The sequence below is a fragment of the Lepidochelys olivacea genome (genome assembly GCF_965140295.1).
Source record: "Lepidochelys olivacea isolate rLepOli2 genome assembly, chromosome: 6".
Classification (NCBI taxonomy): domain Eukaryota; kingdom Metazoa; phylum Chordata; order Testudines; family Cheloniidae; genus Lepidochelys; species Lepidochelys olivacea.
The window spans coordinates 35,318,357-35,339,055 of record NC_140416.1 but is presented as its reverse complement, the minus strand read 5'-3'; the positions used below and the strand labels follow the sequence as shown (position 1 = coordinate 35,339,055).

Genomic DNA, 20,699 nt, shown 5'->3' with positions numbered 1-20,699 from the left:
TTTAGCTTGCTGGTGTGCTGCCAAGAGACACAGAAGAAGGTATTTACTGAGGACTGCTAATGTGTGCTAACCGACTCCCAAGAAGCTGTTAGGTATTGTGAGAAGAGGCACAGTCAGCCTAGGACTTCTAGATGTACAGTCTCCTAGCAACTGCATTACTGGAAAGAAAAGGAGGACTTGTGGCACCTTAGAGACTAACCAATTTATCTGAGCATGAGCTTTTGTGCGCTACAGCTCACTTCATCGGATGCATTCAGTGGATGAAGTGAGCTGTAGCTCATGAAAGCTCATGCTCAAATAAATTGGTTAGTCTCTAAGGTGCCACAAGTACTCCTTTTCTTTTTGCGAATACAGACTAACACGGCTGCTACTCTGAAACCTGCATTACTAGAGTTGACACTTTGATTTATTTAGCTCTACTCAAGTTCTTTTCCTAGAGGCTATCTAAGCAGTTACTTCAGTATTGTGTTTCAGTCTGTGCTGTAATAGGGACTTGTAAGTTGCCATTGGGAGCTCACATTAAAGTATCTTATCTGTGTTGCTGAGGTAGTTCTTTTTGGTGAATTGTTTGACATGATGCACATAATTTCCTAGTTGTGTAAAACCAAGACAGTCCATGAGCCCTTCATGCTTAGAATCAGTTTGATAATACTGTCATTACATCCTGTAACTACCATGTTAAAAAGTTATATTGTAAACACTGTAAAAAAATTTTCAAAAATGTGTCAGAGAAGGGAGAAAACACACCAAACCCACAGGAACACATTGAAATATCCACCCTGGGGACTTGGGGAAATTTTTCTGAGTAGCAAAAAATTCCCTCTGCCAATGAAGGCAAGCCAGGACACGACGCACACCATGAGGATTTCACCTCATCACTTGGAGTGCAAGTGACAGGGACTCCCACACAGAGGGTGAGGGGCAGGGGTATGGGGACCCTTACTCCCCATTCAGGGGTGGCAGCAGAGGCCCTTTTGCCTCTGGATCAGCGGGGGGGGGGCGGGCGTGGGGGCAGCGGGGCTGGCTCCCAGTACTCACAGCCTGACTGCTGGCATATCCGAGCTGTGGAGAGAAAAGGCTTGGCTCACTGTACTCTTCTGCTCCTGACACCCCCACAGGCCGCTGCTGAGGTGGTGTTGATTAAGCATCCCAAAATAATGGGTCTTGGAGTTAATGACCCGTAGAAATGCGTGGTGCAGTTCATATCTCAGAGCTATTATTTCAGGCTGTCCACACACTCAGGTGGATATCTCTGCATCAGTCACACCCAAATCATGCTTTTAAGTTTTTCTTCATATCCGTGAGGGCTCAGAATTTACCATTTGTTTAAATTAAATCTCAGATTCCGATGTAATCGTGTGATTCTAGGAGCTGGGCCCTAGGAACTGGTCTATAATGCTGATGCCTTAATCCAGCCCTGTCAATAACCCTAGAGAGGGAGCAGCGCCAGCTATTACAAAACTGCCAAATACCCCTTTTAGCTGATTACATTCCATAGACTCCATTACATTGGTTTTCCCCAGATAAACCAATAGTATTTGACTCTGCCACCTGAGCTGGAAGTCCTTTCCAATATAATAACAACTATCATAACAAACTTACACGTCTCTTTCTCCCCTTCCCATTCTTCCACTTACTCACACTGGCATAATTCTTTAGCCACAACCAAAATGGAGGCTGTGACAATTATCAAGGACCCATAGTCACCTCAACATCACTAAAGTTCTTTAAGACTCAAGTTTCTCTCCATTACTGCAGCAAAAGCACCTGCCACGCTTTTGACTTTGCTCATAATGCTTAGATGAAAGGTAATATTATTTTAGATTCTCAAGTCCCTGAGGCGGGGGATGTATCACCATCTGTGTTTGGTACATCTTTGAGCACACTGTCCGCATTCAATAAATAACAAGACTGTATGCGAAAACTATTAACGTTATTAGCTTCACCTTTTTATTGTGTTTGCGGTCAGCAAATTCGTACCCCCTCAGTCCCAAAGACTTCAGTTCCCTACTCATCCTCCTGTTTCCTTCATATTCTAATAGAGTAATAAAACAAGAACCACCATCAAAAATATACTTTTGGTGTAGCAGGTTTTGTCCTGTATAATATTGTTTTCAATATTTCTGCCCAGTATTCAGGATTCCTCCACACTCAGAATCATTTCTCCTCACCAAGCTCTCAGTAGTATCCCTGTAAATGCTAGTACACATAGGAGTAAATGCGATTTTCCATTGGATTGTCAGTGCCTGCCCCATTTCCCTACTTCAGTGATGTAAGTAACAGTAGTTTTATCACCTATTGCAAACCTCACAAAGTAAAAACACTTTTGTGTTGCTTTTAACCGTTTTTGGAAACTGAAGAAAAACAGTGTTCACTGGTCTTGCCCTGCATGGGAAACCTACTGCACAACTCCAATAGCCAGTGGTGGGCCAAATCACAGTGAGAGCTGAAAAAACAGACTGGAGAGGGTGAATAAGAAAATCAGAATGCAGGGCAATATCTGTTTCTTTCCTTCATGCAGCATTATGTGACAGGAATTGACAGCAGTAGCAGTGAGATTCAACCCCACTGTGGAAAAATACTGTGTCTGCTGAAAACTACAGATGGGGGAAATCCCAGACGTAGCTTTAGAATCAAAGTTGTCACCTAGCTTTATCAGGGAGCGGGGAGGTTGGACTTGCTTTGCAATTTGTTCTTTCTCTGTATACGTGTCTCACGGAAAGTGAGACTCAGTTTTGAACCTTTGACTTCGTGGGCACTACAAAACAGGATCCAAGTTTCACTGGAGGAAACTTTTTTGAAATTACTTTTTTTTTCTTAGGTGGGGTAATGGAAGAGTAATATTTGCTTTTTACTGAGAGAAAGGTTAACATCAATGTGGAAAGAAAATTCTGTTCCCCTTGTAACCCTTCTGCCAGATGGTGTTGGAAGTAACAAGGACTGGATTAGGTATCCATTCTAAGGATTCCTCTTATCATTACAAAAAAGAACTGAGCCCCCCACCAAGACTTGAGCCCCAACCCAGAAATCCAGAAAAATTAAACATTACCCCTATGCACCTCTAAGAGGCAATACTTCCCCACTCAAAAGCACTGAGTCTGTGTATAACAAAAGAAAACTTTTAATAAAAGGGAGTGGGAATTCTGCATTAACTTGGAGAAACACCACAACAATGATTCAAAAGGCGGCAAACCATAAGTAAACACTTGCCCCACAGTATCTTGGACAGTAATCCTTTGTCTCACTTTCCCACCTTGCATGGTGAAACAGCAACAGATGACCCTGAAGGGGAACTCAAGCAATTACTCTGCTGCTCCTGCTGTCAGGGGTTCTCTGCCATCACTTGTAACTTGCTACTGCCTTTGCTTCTGTCACCTTCACTGTTGTTCATCAACTTCTCTGCTGCCTCTGCCTCTAACAGTGATGCCATGTTCTGAGGTTCCACTACTTAGCCCAATTCTTAGTGTTTTCACCTCTTAGTGATTTCATCGAGTAATGGGGAACCTCACTTCAGCTGCATTCTCTGCATTGTGACACTGTCCCCGTGTGTTTCCTCCCCCTCCCCCCCCCATGTGTTCATCAGTGGTTTCAGCTCTAATCACTGAGCAGAACCAAGGACACTGAACTGGGTCTGACCAGCGCAGGAGGGTCCAATTGTATATAGAACTCTTTCAACAGCATCCATGGTAAGAACACCTGTCCCTACGCCCCCTCTGACTTTCACTTGGATGTTGCATTACTACCCCTGACTTAGCAAGTAAATTTTCATTTAGAAACAAGAGTACTTGTGGCACCTTAGAGACTAACAAATTTATTAGAGCGTAAGCTTTCGTGGGCTACAGCGCACTTCATCGGATGCATACAGTGGAACATATAGTAAGAATATATATATATATACACAGACAGATAAGTTGGAAGTTGCCATACAAACTGTGAGAGGCTAATTAGTTAAGGTGAGCTATTATCAGCAGGAGAAAAAAACTTTTGTAGTGATAATCAAGATGGCCCATTTAGACAGTTGACAAGAAGGTGTGAGGATACAAGTAAAGGATACAGACTAACACGGCTGCTAGTCTGAAACTTTTCATTTAGGGTGACCCCCTTAAAGGCATACAATAAGGATAACATTTCATTACTCCTACATTCAAGTCTAAAGTGAATTTTAATCCCAAACAGCAAAAATTGGTCACCTAGGCAAAGTACATGTGTTTATGCAAATATAGCGTGCTCCTTTTCCTTCAGCACATCAATAGATGGCAGGGGAGAGCTCATTTACATCCTGGATTACACCATTTTGGTTCCATCTGATTCATTTAGAACACATAATTAACAGAGATTGTTTAATGTTAAAACTATGGTAGATTCTTACTGTGAAATGATCCATTTACATTATATTACTGGATGTGATAAGATCTTCTTTCAATGATGTCATCATCCGTTGAAGAATAACACTACCAGACCCAAGAAGTGCAAGGATAAGAGTTTAGAAATGTGTGAAGTGAATAATTGTGTTGGCTTTTCACTTCGAGACATGGAGGCACATCTGACTACATTCATAAGTGAAGTGAAATAAAGTAAATTTAAGGTGGCCATCGGGAAAATCTTCTAAATGATGAGATCTTTTGAAAGGTGGAACAACCATCTAAGAGAAGTAATGGAATCCTAAAGCACTAGAAAGCAGACAGCAGTCCTACCGTTGCTCCCATATGAACAACTGAGTTACCTTGTAGATCTGTTCCAGCTAACATTTGTTTTTTTCCAACTTGTGTGCTTTAATGCACTAAATAATTAGCACTATAACAAGAAAATGCTTCAGGCCAGGATTCAGATGTTTTGGCAATGCTGTGGAGGGGAAGGATTTGGTTTCTAGTCAGTATTACAAAATCTTTATTTCTGTGGTCAGTAGAAAGTTTTAAAACTTTCCACTTTAAAAACATGAGACATTACCCCCACTTACACATAGACAGTGATCATTACCCATGTCTTAGAGTAACCCACCTCCCCTTCTGAATGACAGTTGCCCTAGAAATAGTGTACAAATGTTGAATGCTTTGGCAACATTATTGAAATGTGGTCCAAATTTGCAATGAATATTCTACTACCAGTTATAACAAAATTAGCAGTAGAGAGGAACAAGCTCCACAAATAATTTGTCTGATAATGTACTTAAAATAATCTTTTAATTCTGCATCTCAGATGATAAACTTTTAAAATGTCCAAGATAATGTGTTATCAAAGGGATGCCTTTAGCCAGAAAGTTCAGATCAGGATATGTTGTGTCCCAGTGTCTAGTGTTCATATCTAGGGGTTTGGCTTGAGCCATTGATAATGGGGCTTGTCATGAAATTTGTATCTGGATCAAAACTTTCCAAAAGTGCAAGTGTTTTGGTTTGGGATCATTTCTAGTTCTCATGTGCCATATTTATTCAAGGGCATTTTCTGTACTTCTACCAGTGCATACCCTTATGTTACAGGATCTCAGACTAGGTGCATTGTCTTTCATTGCGAACTGGCTTTAAAGTGTATGAATCTCCTTGAGTAAGTTCCTCCAGCCAAATGCTCAGCCATGTCCCGTAGTCTCTGCAGGGAGCTATGTTCTGTACGCTTGGGACAGAGTAGTCACTGCAATAATTTGTGGGTGTGGTTTTGTGTACAACATTCACATTAATGCAATATATCAATGTGCTAATTACATGATAATTTCTAGAATTAAATCAAAAGGACAGCCAAACTAATCTGACAGCAAGAGTGGACAGAGAAAGTATTTCTTTGTTATAGGGCTAAATTGTTCTATGGATAACAGTAATTTACAGTGATTTACTCAATGCAATGCAACAAATCAGTGGCACAGCCAGGATTAAAACCTAGGACTTCCCTCACCATCAGACTGTTCAGAAAATAACTATCAGCTATAACATGACCTATCCTGGTAGCTTGCTTAGTCATGTCTTATATTCTCATACACAGTGTGGGCCAGATTCTGCTCTGGTTTACGTTCTGGGCAGATACGTTGTGGTAACTGACATTGGACTATGCAGTAGAGCTGGAAGAATAAGTGATTTTTCAGTTTGGTAGCCAAACAGGGGGGAAAAAATTATTTAGGGCTTAACAAAACATTTTGTTTGACCCCAAACAAGTTTGTTTTGGTTTGAGAAGTGTTTTTTACCCTTTGTTTGTTTGTTTAGTTGAATTTAGCTACATTTCAAAAGGATTGGTTTCAAAACAAAAAGTCAAAACTTTTTAACTTTTTTGGAAATTGTTTTTGCCAGAAAAAAATGGAAAACAAAATTTGCTGAATTTGACCTGAATTCACTAACAGTTTCAGGCAACCCAAAATTGCATTTTTTTGTGAAAAAGCTATTTGTCCAAAACCAAAATTTGCCTAGCTCTAATATGGAGAACTTACATCCTGTGCAATTAAATACAAGAATGTCAGGGAAGGAGTTAGCACCACACTCTGTGTATAAAAGCAAATAATAAATGATCAACCTTACATGATATTGTACAATGGAATTTATCAGCTGTTTTCTGAAAAGTGTGGTGGTAAAAGGCACCAACCTCTTTGCCTATAAAATGGGCATAATAGCTACTTACCTACTACTACTTTGATTCGTGGCCATTCTCTCAACAGTGATAGTGGGACAAATGAAGTCTGTCCACCACTTTCCGTCTTGTACCAGCTTTCTGGCTTTTTAAACTTGAAACCTTTTTGTTCTGTGTCATTCTTCACTGTGTCTATCCAACACCTCTTCAGTTTTCCTCTATTACTAGATCCTTATGGTCTAGTATGTATCGCCAGGTATGGCATCCTTCCCAAGTCCATTCTTGGCATATCCAAACCATCATAGTCATCTTTCTTGAATCTTCTGTATTAGCATTATTTCGTGCCCTAGCCATTTTCTTATTGTAACACCACAAACCCCAGTCGTCGGTGGGCAGAATCGAACCTGGGGCCCTCTGGAGTTTAGTGCATAAGCCTCTACCGCATGAGCTAAAAGCCATTAATCTCTAAGTGGTCTCTGTGCCACTAGATGGGACAGACCACCACATCAGGTGGTGTGTGGGTTACATTATCACTTCTTTTTTTATTTTCTGCAGTCTTGAAACAATCAGTATGCCCCTCAGCCAGTTCATGTCTGCAGTTGAAATCTTTTGTTCATTGTGTTTCCTCATATTCCAGCATTCCAGCCTGTTCAAAAGTGTAGGCATGACAGTTGTCTCATCTAAACTGATTTTTTTTTCTTTTTATCTCAGTGTCATTAGCCTTCCAGATCTTGCAGAGTTTTCCACACACAGTAGCAGCTAGCTAGATTCTTCATTTTATGTCATCTTCACAATTCCTGTTCTTTGATACTAATCCTCCAAGGTATACACCATCGCCCAGGGAGCTAAGGCATAATTAATGTTTGCAAAGGGCTTTGAAGATGAAGTGCCAAATATTATTATTAAACAATATTATACAGTATGTGTGAAATAACAGAAATCTGTACGAAAAGAGCAAATATCTTACTAGCAAAGTGTTCACAAAGACTTATAAACAGGTTCAATATTGATTTAGTTAGTCTCAAATGTGCAGTTGATTGACTTTATATTATTTTGAGAACATGATTAATATTTACTTTTCTAACAGTGGATTCAAACAAAGATCCAACTCTACTGCCATGAACTTATAACAGGGAATAGCAATTTACAAAAGGTTTCCATCAAAATGTGTCTGAAATATCCTTTGTTGTGGATTTCTAATCATCTGTCTTCAACCACTAGGACAGAGTCTACTTCTCATTGTTGTCTGAGTCTGAAGGGCATGTGTGTGAATGCCTCCATCAGGACCTGAAATGAAAGAAAGCCAAAGACAAGATGACAAGTTTCATATTGTGACTGTGCACAAAATGGCCATATATTCATTATTTATACTGTATAGTGCTTTCCTTTAAAACTGATTAATTTTGCCCTAGATAAACGCAGTAGATAAGGTTACCTCAATTATCACAGTATTCACCATAATTCTGATAGGGAAAATTGAGGTGTTTCTGATACGCAGATAACAGTCATTAGTTATCCATGGCAATTGGCAGGTTGTTTAGGAGTGATTGCTCCTGTACGACTTACAGGTATGTTTTATCAGAAATATTTCATTCAGATCAGATTGTGATACATTTCCTCACATTGACTTTTCTTTTAAGGTACTATTCGATCTAGAGTGGTACCTAACAAGAGTCAGGTCATATGAATCCACCCCTTAATAAAGCACTCAGATATTTCACCAAACAGTTGGAAAGTTTTCTATTTGGGGTCTATAAGAAAATCCAATAAACACTTTATACCATAAAGCATATGAACAGCATAGGAATAGCTCTATGCGCTCAGGACTAAGAACAACCAAAACCAAACACATTACTGTTAATTTTCTTGAGGTAAAGAAACTTTGGAGCCCTCTTCTTATGTTAGGCCACCTCTATCTGTTATTGGGTTCTCAAATGGGGAACTGGGCACCCTAACGTGGGCAATCAAGTTTGAAACTTGAGTTCTGAACCATATATACTTAAGGAAAAGTAATAGAGAAAAATGTATTTGGTCTGTTACGATTCTTAATGTACTAGGAGTTCTAGGAGCCACGGTAAAATTTAGGAGAAATATGCAAATTAGTCACTACATTTTTTTCAGTGATAAGAGCACCAATGGAAAAAGTAAACTTCCACTGACTGGGGAAGAAATGCAATGACCCAGAAAAGGCAGGCTGAAGAAGAGTAGCAAGAATTAGAGCAAAAATATCTTGTAATCTTCAAATGCCCATCAAACAGAGATTGCTTTGGTATAGGAGTGAAAGAAAATGAAGAGTCTGCCTTGATCTCAAGCATGTAACAAAAGGAATCCCCTCTGCTGATGTCAGAAAGTTTTCACTGACTAGAATTGCCAGATTTGAGTCATAGTAATGAGCAAGAAAAAAATTAATCACGTGATTAATTGCACTATTAATCGCACGGTTAAACAATAATATAATACCATTTATTTAAATATTTTTGGGTGTTTTCTACATTTTCAAATATATTAATTTCAATTACAACACAATACAAAGTGTACAGTGCTCACTTTATATTTATTTTTATTACAAATATTTGCACTGTAAAAAACAAAAGAAATAGTACATTTCAATTACAAGTACTAATACAAGTACTGCAGTGCAATCACTTTATAATGAAAGTTGAACTTACAAATGTAGAAATATGTACAAAAAATAACTGCGTTCAAAAATAAAAATGTAAAACTTTAGAACCTACAAGTCCACTCAGTCCTACTTCAGCCAATCGCTCAGACAAACAAGTTTGGTTACAATTTTCAGGAGATAATGCTGCCCATGTCTTGTTTACAATGTTACCTGAAAGTGAGAACAGGCATTTGCATGGCACTGTTGCAGCTGGCATCACAACATATTTACGTGCTAGATGCACCAAAGATTCATATGTCTCTTCATGCTTCAACCACCATTCCAGAAGACATGCATTCATGCCCATGATGGGTTCTGCTCGATAACGATCCAAAGCAGAGCAGACCCACGCATGTTCATTTTCATCATCTGAGTCAGATGCCACCCGCAGCAGGTTGATTTTCTTTTTTGGTGGTTCGGGTTCTGTAGTTTCCACATCGGAGTGTTGCTCTTTTAAGACATTGAAAACATTCTCTATACCTCCTCCCTCTCAGATTTTGGAAGGCACTTCAGATTCTTAAACCTTGGGTCGAGTGCTGTACCTATCCTTATAAATCTCACATTGTTACCCTTTGTGTTTTGTCAAATCTGCTGTGAAAGTGTTCTTAAAATGAACATGTGCTGGGTCATCATCCGAGACTGCTATAACATGAAATATATGGCAGAATGCAGGTAAAACAGAACAGGAGCCATACAGTTCTCCCCCTAAGAAGTTCAGTCACAAATTTAATTAATGCATTAGTTTTTTAATGAGCATCATCAGGATGGAAGCATGTCCTCTGGAATGGTGGCTGAAGCATGAAGGGACATATGAATGTTTTGCATATCTGGCATATAAATACCTTGCAATGTCAGCTACAAAAGTGCCATGCGAACATCTTTTCTCACTTTCAGGTGACATTGTAAATAAGAAGCAGTCAGCAGTATCTCCTGTAAATGTAAACAAACTTGTTTGTCTTAGGGTATGACTACACTACGAAATTAGGTCGAATTTATAGAAGTCGGTTTTGTAAAAAGCGGTTTTATACAGTTGATTGTGTGTGTCCCCACACAAGTGCTCTAAGTGCATGTAGTCGGCGGAGTGTGTACCGAGGCAACCATCAACTTCTGGAGCATTGCACTGTGGGTGGCTATCTCACAGTTCCCGCAATCTCCGCTGCTCATCTGAATTCTGGGTAGAAATCCCAGTCCCTGATGGGGCTAAAATATTGTGGCGGGTGGTTCTGGGTACATATCGTCAGGCCCCCGTTCCCTCCCTCCCTCCATGAAAGCAAGGGCAGACAATCGTTTTGCGCCTTTTTTCTTGAGTTACCTGTGCAGACGCCATACTACGGCAAGCATGGAGCCCGCTCAGCTAACTGTCTCCGTATGTCTCCTGGGTGCTGGCAGACGAGGTACTGCATTGCTACACAGCAGCACTTTATTGCCTTTTGGCAGCAGACAGTGCCGTATGACTGGTAGCCGTCATCAACGTAGTCCTGGGTGCTCTTTTAACTGGTAGCCGTCATCAACGTAGTCCTGGGCAAACATGGGAGTGACTCAGCCAGGTCATTTCCCTTGTTTTGTCTCGTGGCAATTGAGTCCTACCGGCAGTGCACTGTCCTTTAACCTGCAGCTAGCAGAAGATGATGGCTAGTCGTCATAGTGCACCGTCTTCTGCCGAGCACCCAGGAGACGATGATGGCTAGCGGTTGTACTGCATGGTCTGCTGCCAGCAAGATGTATAAAGATAGATGAAGTGGCTCAAAACAAGAAATAGACCAGATTTGTTTTGTATTCATTTTCTCCTCCCTCCCTTCTTCCCTCTGTGAAATCAATGGCCTGCCAAACCCAGTTTTGAGTTCTATCCTTGAGGTTTTGAGTTCTATCCTTGAGAGGGCCATTCAGTTTCTCACAAAGCCACCCCGTTTGTTGATTTTAATTCCCTGTAAGCCAACCCTGTAAGCCATCTCGTCAGGGCAACGTCAGACAATCGTTCCACGCCTTTTTTCTGTGCAGACGCCACACCACGGCAAGCATGGAGCCCGCTCAGATCACTTTGGCAATTAGGAGCACATTAAACACCACATGCATTATCCAGCAGTATATGCAGCACCAGAACCTGGTAAAGCGATACCGGGCGAGTAGGCGATGTCAGCGCGGTGACATGAGTGATGAGGACATGGATACAGACTTCTCTCAAAGCAGGGGCCCTGGCAATGTGGGCATCATGGTGCTAATGGGCCAGGTTCATGCAGTGGAACGCCAATTCTGGGCTCGGGAAACAAGCACAGACTGGTGGCACCGCATAGTGTTGTGCGTCTGGGACGATTCCCAGTGGTTGTGAAACTTTCGCATGCGTAAGGGCACTTTCATGGAACTTTGTGACTTGCTTTCCCCTGCCCTGAGGCGCAAGAATAGCAAGATGAGAGCAACCCTCACAGTTGAGAAGCGAGTGGCAATAGCCCTGTGGAAACGTGCAACGCCAGACAGCTACCGGTCAGTTAGGAATCAATTTGGAGTGGGCAAATCTACTGTGGGGGCTGCTGTGATGCAAGTAGCCAACGCAATCAAAGATCTGCTGATATCAAGGGTAGTGACCCTGGGAAATGTGCAGGTCATAGTGGATGGCTTTGCTGCAATGGGATTCCCTAACTGTGGTGGGGCCATAGACGGAACCCATGTTCCTATCTTGGCACCGGAGCACCAAGCCAGCGAGTACATAAACCGCAAGGGGTACTTTTCGATAGTGCTAGAAGCACTGGTGGATCACAAGGGACATTTCACCAACATCAACGTGGGATGACCGGGAAAGGTACATGACGCTCGCATCTTCAGGAACTCTGGTCTGTTTCAAAAGCTGCAAGAAGGGACTTTATTCCCAGACCAGAAAATTACCACTGGGGACGTTGAAATGCCTATAGTTATCCTTGGGGACCCAGCCTACCCCTTAATGCCATGGCTCATGAAGCCATACACAGGCAGCCTGGACAGTAGTCAGGAGCTGTTCAAGTACAGACTGAGCAAGTGCAGAATGGTGGTAGAATGTGCATTTGCACGTTTAAAAGCGCGCTGGCGCAGTTTACTGACTCGGTTAGACCTCAGTGAAACCAATATTCCCGCTGTTATTACTGCTTGCTGTGCGCGCCACAATCTCTGTGAGAGTAAGGGGGAGATGTTTATGGCGGGGTGGGAGGTTGAGTCAAATCGCCTGGCTGCTGTGCTGGTTTTGCACAGTTTTGCACAGCCAGACACCAGGGCAGTTAGAAGAGCACAGGAGGGTGCGGTGCGCATCAGAGAAGCTTTGAAAACCAGTTTCATGACTGGCCAGGCTACGGTGTCAAAGTTCTGTTTATTTCTCCATGATGAAACCCACCACCCCTTGGTTCACTCTACTTCCCTGTAAGCTAACCACCCTCCCCTCCTCCCTTCGATCACCGCTTGCAGAGGCAATAAAGTCATTGTTGCTTCATATTCATGCATTCTTTATTCATTCATCACACAAACAGGGGGATAACTACCAAGGTAGCCCAGGAGGGGTGGTGGAGGAGAGAAGCACCAGGAGGGGTGGTGGAGGAGGGAAGGACAAGGCCACACAGCACTTTAAAAGTTTAAAACTTATTGAATGCCAGCCTTCTGTTGCTTGGGCAGTCCTCTGGGGTGGAGTGGCTGGGTGACCGGAGGCCCCCCCACCGCGTTCTTGGGTGTCTGGGTGAGGAGGCTATGGAACTTGGAGAGGAGGGTGGTTGGTTACACAGGGGCTGTAGCAGCAGTCTGTGCTCCTGCTGCCTTTCCTGCAGCTCAATTATGTGCTGGAGCATATTGGTTTGATCCTCCAGCAGCCTCAGCATTGAATCCTGCCTCCTCTCATCACGCTGCCGCCACATTTGAGCTTCAGCCCTCTCTTCAGCCCTCCACTTACTCTCTTCAGCCCGCCACCTCTCCTCCCGATCATATTGTGCTTTCCTGCACTCTGACATTGTCTGCCTCCACGCAGTCATCTGTGCTATGTCAGTGTGGGAGGACACCATGAGCTCAGAGAACATTTCATCACGAGTGCGTTTTTTTCACCTTCTAATCTTCACTAGCCTCTGGGAAGGAGAAGATCCTGTGATCATTGAAACACATGCAGCTGGTGGAGGAAAAAAAAAAGAGGCAGTGGTATTTAAAAAGACACATTTTCTAGAACAATGGCTACACTCTTTCACGGTAAACCTTGCTGTTAACATTACATACACAGCACATGTGCTTTCGTTCCAAGGTCGCATTTTGCCGCCCCTCATCCCCCCCCACTCCCCCCGGCTAACAGCGGGGAACATTTCTGTTCAGCCACAGGCAAACAGCCCAGCAGGAACGGGCACCTCTGCATGTCCCCTTAAGAAAAGCACCCTATTTCAACCAGGTGACCATGAATGATATCACTCTCCTGAGGGTAACACAGAGAGATAAAAAACGGATGTTGTTTGAATGCCAGCAAACATACACTGCAATGCTTTGTTCTACAATGATTCCCGAGTACGTGCTACTGGCCTGGTGTGGTAAAGTGTCCTACCATCGTGGACGGAATAAGGCTGCCCTCCCCAGAAACCTTTTGCAAAGGCTTTGGGAGTACATCCAGGAGAGCCGCAAATGCCAGGGCAAATTAATCATTAAACATGCTTGCTTTTAAACCATGTATACTATTTTAAAAGGTACACTCACCAGAGGTCCCTTTTTTCCCATGGCGGGTCCGGGAGGCAGTCTTGGGTGGGTCCGGGGGGGACTGCCTCCAGGTCCAGGGTGAGAAACAGTTCCTGGCTGTCGGGAAAACCGGTTTCTCCGCTTGCTTGTTGTGAGCTAACTACAACTTCATCATCATCATCTTCCTCGTCCCAAAAACCTGCCTCTGTGTTGCCTCCATCTCCATTGAAGGAGTCAAACAACACGGCTGGGGTAGTGGTGGCTGAACCCCCTAAAATGGCATGCAGCTCATCATAGAAGCAGCATGTTTGGGGCTCTGACCCGGAGCGGCCGTTTGCCTCTCTGGTTTTCTGGTAGGCTTGTCTCAGCTCCTTAAGTTTCACATGGCATTGCTTCAGGTCCCTGTTATAGCCTCTGTCCTTCATGCCCTTGAGATTTTGACAAATGTTTTGGCATTTCGAAAACTGGAACGGAGTTCTGATAGCATGGATTCCTCTCCCCATACAGCGATCAGATCCCGTACCTCCCATTCGGTCCATGCTGGAGCTCTTTTGCGATTCTGGGACTCCATCATGGTCACCTCTGCTGATGAGCTCTGGCCGCCGTGGCAAGCTGCAGGTGACCATGCAAATAGGAAATTGAAATTCAAAAGTTCGTGAGCCTTTTCCTGTCTACCTGGCCAGTGCATCTGAGTTGAGAGTGCTGTCCAGAGCAGTCCCAATAGAGCACTCTGGGATAGCTCCCGGAGGCCAATACCGTCTAATTGCATCCACAGTACCCCAAATTCAACCTGGCAAGGCCAATTTGAGCGCTCATCCACTTGTCAGAGGTGGATTAAGGAAATCAATTTTAAGAGCCCTTTAAGTCAAAAAAAAAAAAGGGCTTCATTGTGTGGACGGGTGCATGTTTACATCGATTTAATGCTGCTAAATTCGACCTAAACTCCTAGTGTAGACCAGGGCTTAGCAATTGGCTGAACAAGAAGTAGAACTGAGTGGACTTGTAGGCTTTAAAGTTTTACACTGTTTTGTTTCTGAGTTCAGTTATGTTACAAAAAAATCTACATTTGTAAGTTACTCTTTCACAGTAAAGAGATTACACTACAGTACTTGTATGAGGTGCATTGAAAGATACTATTTATTTTTCTGATGTTTACAGTGCAAATATTTGTAATAAAAAAATATAAAATGAGCACTGTACACTTTGTATTCCATGCTGTAATTGAAATCAATATATTTGAAAATGTAGAAAAACATCCAAAAATATTTAATACATTTCAACTGGTATTCTATTGTTTAACAGTGTGATTAATCGTGATTAATTTTTTTGAGTTAATTGTGTGAGCTAACTGTGATTAATTGACAGCCCTAATTATATGTAAAGTAACCTAGCAGTTGCTGTTCATAGGAAAGATGACAAAATGAGTTAATATTCTAGTGTTTTACATGTGAATGGAGATTTTGGCTCAGATTTGGTTTTAGTTTCCAGTTGAATAGGAATTTGATAGTTATTGGTCTACAGCACAAAGCACCACATAATTAACAGTCTCTCCTTGAGAGAATCTTTGGCAAGTATTGGACAAGTAGGGGTGCTTGCACATCATCACTGATGTATATTAGTAGAAACTTGCACAATGCCTGGCTGCATTATTCTCTTGGTCTAGCCAGTGCTGTTAATCACTCACATGAGCACGAAAATCTAACTAATGATAATTTTTTTAAGTTGCAAATTCTAGACACTTTTTAAATTGAAGCTACAATGCATTGCTGATTAAAAATATCCTGACAGTCAAAAATGAATATTACTTCATGGTACTTCCTACTATGTTGCTTGAAGTTTTTAATTTGTTATGGTATATGAGAACATATTGACAAGGCTTTTTTGTTACATGACTATGAAGTAAGGACACTTGCCACAACTCTTAATTCCAAGCCACTGAGACACAATAAACCATAAACATGCTTGAATGAAGTAAGAGCCATTTCATTATATAATACACAAAGGCTGTCTCACTGCTGAAAAGGATACAGTTTATGAGAGTTGGGTTGTGCCTTCACCCTATCACATCTCTCTGTTTATCTCTAGATTTCAAATACATGTTGTGTCTGAGCTGACTAATTTTTTCTCCATTTAAACAAATCTCATTGCTGCTCAAATAGCAAACTTTACTTGAGCGGTTAACTTTATCTTCCTGTTTCTTATTTGCAGGAGAGCTGCTCCCTCTGCTGAATTTTCTGTGGACAGGACTCGTCACCTGATGTCTTTCCTTACCATGCTAGGCCCCAGTCCTGATTGGAATGTAGGCCTGTCAGCCGAAGACCTCTGTACCAAGGATTGTGGCTGGGTTCAGAAAGTTGTTCAGGATCTGATACCCTGGGATGCTGGTACCGACAGTGGGGTTACCTATGAGGTAGTTGTAATACTTGTAATGGCTTTAAAACATAAGCTCTACCTTAATTAACATAGCTGTTAAGAGTGAAAGCTCATAATCCACAACTTGTGAAAACCTCTTAATATTTGGCAAATCATTCCTTTCATAGGAAAATGAAAGGCAATTGGAACAGACATTGGTAGCAATTGTTGTCTTTTATTGTGCCTGATTTCCCCAGTCTGAGCTCTTAGATGCTTCTTGTGACATTGTTGTGCACTGATGACCCCGCTCTCTGAAGAAAAATGAACTTAGGTTACTAAAAATTAGGTACAGATAAGTACTCAGTTTCCCAACAAGTGTTAACACTAACCCATGTGCCATCAAAAATCCCAGGGTGCTAGTTTAACTCAATTATATTGGGACACAGAATAACATTGGGTGACCAAAGCAATTCCTTGGCTAGAGGAAGCCCGCCAAACAATCAGTGGGGCTGATTGAGATGATTGAGGCACTAAAGGAGCACTCAAGGAAGACAAGGTTGTTGTGGAGAACCTAAATGAATTATTTGCATCAATCTTCACTGCAGAGGACACGAGGGAGAGCCACACACCTGAACCAAAAGATTTTGGAACAAAATGATAAATTAAGCAGTAATAAGTCACAAGGACCAGGTGGTATTCACCCAAAAGTTCTGAAGGAACTCAAATGTGAAACTGCAGAACTGTTAACTGTTATGTAACTTACTGTTTAAATCAGCATCTGTACCAGATGACTGGAGAATAGCTAATGTAATGCCTAACTGTAAAAAGGCTCCAGAGGTGATCCTGGCAATTACAGATTGGTAAATCTAACTTCAGTACCAGGAAAATTGGTTGAAACTATAGTAAATTACAGTATTATCAGACGCACAGATGAAAACGATATGTTGGGGAACGATCTGGAAAAGGGGGTAAACAGTGAGGTGGCAAAGTTCACAGACAATACAAAATTAATCAATATACTTAAGTCTAAAGCTGACTGAATAGTTACAAAGGGATCTCACAAAACTGGGTGACTGGGCAAAAAAATGGCAGATGAAACTCAGTGTTGATAAATGCAAAGTCATGCACATTAGAAAACAATTCCAACTATAAATACAAAATGACGGGGTCTGAATTAGCTGCTACCATTCAAACAAGAGATCTTGGAGTCATCATCGATAGGTTTCTGAAACATTTGCTCCATGTGCAGCGGTAGTCAAGAAGCTAACACAATATTAGGAGCCATTAGGAAAGGGATAGATAATAAGACAGAAAATATCACAATACCACTATATAAATCCATAGTAAGCCCACACCTGGAATACTGCTTGCAGTTCTGGTCATCCCATCTCAAAAACAAAACAAAACAAAAAAACAATGAGAATTGGAAAAAGTACAAAGAAGGGCAACAAAAATGATTATGGGTATGGGACAGCTTACATATAAGGAGAGATTTAAAAGACTGGGACTTTAAATTAGAAAAGAGACTGAGGGAGGATATGATAGACAACTATAAAATCGTGAATGGTGTGAAGAAAGTGACTAAGGAAGGTTTATTTACCTCTTTACATAACACAAGAACTAGGGGTCATGCAATGAAATTAATAGGCAGCAAGTATAAACAAATATAAGGAAGTAATTCTTCATATAACGCATAGCCAATCTGTGGAACTTGTTGCCAGGGTATGTTCTGAAGGCCAAAAGTATAACTTGGTTCAAAAAAGAATTATATCAGTTCCTGGGGAATAGGCTTGTCAATGGCTATTAGCCAAGATGGTCAGGGATACGACCCCATGCTGTGGGTATTCTTAAACCTTTGACTGCCAGAACCTGGGACTGCACAACAGAAGATGGATCACATGATAATTGTCCTGTTCTTTTCATTCTCTCTGAAGCATGTGGCATGGGCCACTGTTGGAAGACAGGATATTGGGCTAGATGGACCATTGGTCTGTATGGCCTAGTCTAGCCTGTAGGGTCTAGTATGGCCGTTCTTATTTTCTTATCTGTTACAAAATCTGTACCAGCAAGGAAATAATTACTCTATATCAAGCTATGGATATATAAGAGAACAGTGTGCAGCATCTGTGTGATCCTTGGGATGGTGTATGGAGCTAAACATATAGACTCAGCCAACAAAAGCTGAGCAAAAACCAACCACATCTCCCAGAAAGTTTTATGCTCCAGTAGCAAAGACAGGTAGCTACAAAAACAGATAAAATTCTTGGAAAAGGAGGAAATAAAAAGAAAACAACAGCATGGGGGAAGGCACATAGAATAAAGAACCATCCTAAAGGTTTGCAAAGAAATTATGATTGGGGACAAGAACTTGTGCACCTCAGTGCGTGGACGAGATAAGATTCTTGAGAAATATGTGAACAGAATTGTAGGGGACCAAAAGAATTGAAGTTTTAGCTGACTCAGATATCCTGTTGTGGAGTGATCACACTACAGCTACCTAAATGATCATGAGTAACTGCACAGAGAGAAAATGCCGTTGAGATTTTTGGTTGATTCCTATATGTTTGTGCCTCCACAGACCTGCCTTTCCATTTATCACCAGAATTATTTTTCAGCTGCAGCTCTTCTGTTCTTACACTGTCCCCTGCATGGTTATGTTTGCAATACAGTAAATCTGCTTTGAAAGAAACAAACAAGCAAAAATAATGTATGCATCGAGTGGAAGATTCCTGTCTTCTGTGGTAAAGCAAAGCAATCAGGAGATTACGTTCACTCATCAGTTGCTGACATGAAATGTGCCTCTCCTGCCACCTGGCTGCTAACTATACTCATCCTCCAACAGTAAAATATGACACCATTCATGAAATCCACTAACTCCAAAACCCTGGGCTTCTGGTATAAAAAGGGATCAGGACAAAAAATAGATTAATAATTTATAAAAGCTAGTGCTATTTAATATAAAGAATTAAAGCAATTTGTAATTAAAGTAGTGCATACAGGTGAAGATCTAAAGATCTTGTTCTTTTCATCTTGCCTTTTATTAGTTATGTCTCTCACTATACGTTTGTATGGTTCCTAGCACAATGGGTCCCTAATCTCAGCTGGGACTTCTAGGCATTACCATAATACAAGTAACTAACGATGCTCATATTTATGTTGTAAATTCCCCAAAAGTGATTAGGTTGATGAATGTTCCCTGAGAATTCACACAGTTAAAATAATGCCTTATTTTACTCTCTAGCTCCAAACAGAATTGTGTTTGCTAATAACAATTATTTTGGACTTGTGACTGTCCCAAAACACATTTTTTATGTACAGTGGACATTTTTAACAAACTTTTTCTGTTTTTGTCAGAAAACAAAGTTGATGTAAAAGACAGTTGTCAATACTAAATTTTCCACCCCTTCTCTAGCTATTGCTCTAGTTCTCTACCCATTTCAGTGACGAGTTTTTATGGCAATATTCAGACATACAAAGTTTTTATTGCTGACCTCTTGACTGATCTCAGATGTAAAACAAAACAAACGTCCAAGAAGGAAAAAAAAAGTGTTCTCCATTCCATTTTAGCCATTCCATGTTTTTCATGTCTTGAGGCAGACTGCAGGACAAATATGCAATGCAATTATGTGCAAAGCAAACCATTTGGTTTGTTTTCTGAGATCAGACACCATCACTGTTCTGAAATAGTTATGACCTGGAAGCGCATTCTGAGCATGGTCAGGTAAACTTCAAAGTGTATCAGACACTAGCTAGGGATCAACAGAAGAATTCAATCGTGGTTTGATTTTTATATTAACTGTGAGTTTGCATTCAATATATATATATGAGCTCAATTAATGAGAATGTGCATGCAGAGACTCAGAATAGGTTTGGAATAGGAATAGGCAGGCCTGTTTGGGCACCAAATACTTTTGCCCAGCCCCTCACACATTTATATAGCATGCTTTCCAAAAGAAAAACTTTTTGCCTAGTTTTTAGTCTCATAACTTTTTTGAGTTCGGTTTTAGGTTCATGAAGCCTCTCCCCCCTCTCCTGGTATATGACGTAATAAAAACAAAGACATTTGTTAGGAAGACAAAGATAAAGTACCTAGAATAAAGAACCGGGGGTGTAAATTGTCATAGCCCTAGTGACATCAATGAAGCTATTGTTTACCCAGCTGAGGATCTGTCTCCTAATGTGCTGTTCAAAATGTAACTTAAGCTCAGAAAGCTTTTGCTCTCCTCAACTGTTGTTGGTTACAATGTATTGTAATATAAAATAGGACTTCAGTGATTACAATTATGCATTTAAAATGTCAGGGGCAAGGAATTAGGATGGATTTGCTTTCAAGATCTATATTCTCACCCTACCTGGTCTCTCTCAACTGCAACCTAAATATTTAGGGGATGGGGAAATGCTTATGTTCTAAATTTATTGGGTTCATAAGATTGTTTTCTCTTCCCCTCCCCACTATGGCTCCAAATAGTAAGAGTAGGATTTT

General features: G+C 41.2%; 1 protein-coding gene across 1 annotated transcript in view; it reads left to right on the top strand.

Annotated features, from left to right (window-relative positions):
- The window catches only part of SPON1 (spondin 1), a 314,216-nt gene that overhangs the window by 280,615 nt on the left and 12,902 nt on the right, over nucleotides 1-20,699 (top strand). The window contains exon 8 of the mRNA XM_084631647.1: nucleotides 16,073-16,274. Coding sequence (XP_084487773.1) covers nucleotides 16,073-16,274 — 202 coding nt within the window. The remainder of the gene's footprint in view (nucleotides 1-16,072; nucleotides 16,275-20,699) is intronic.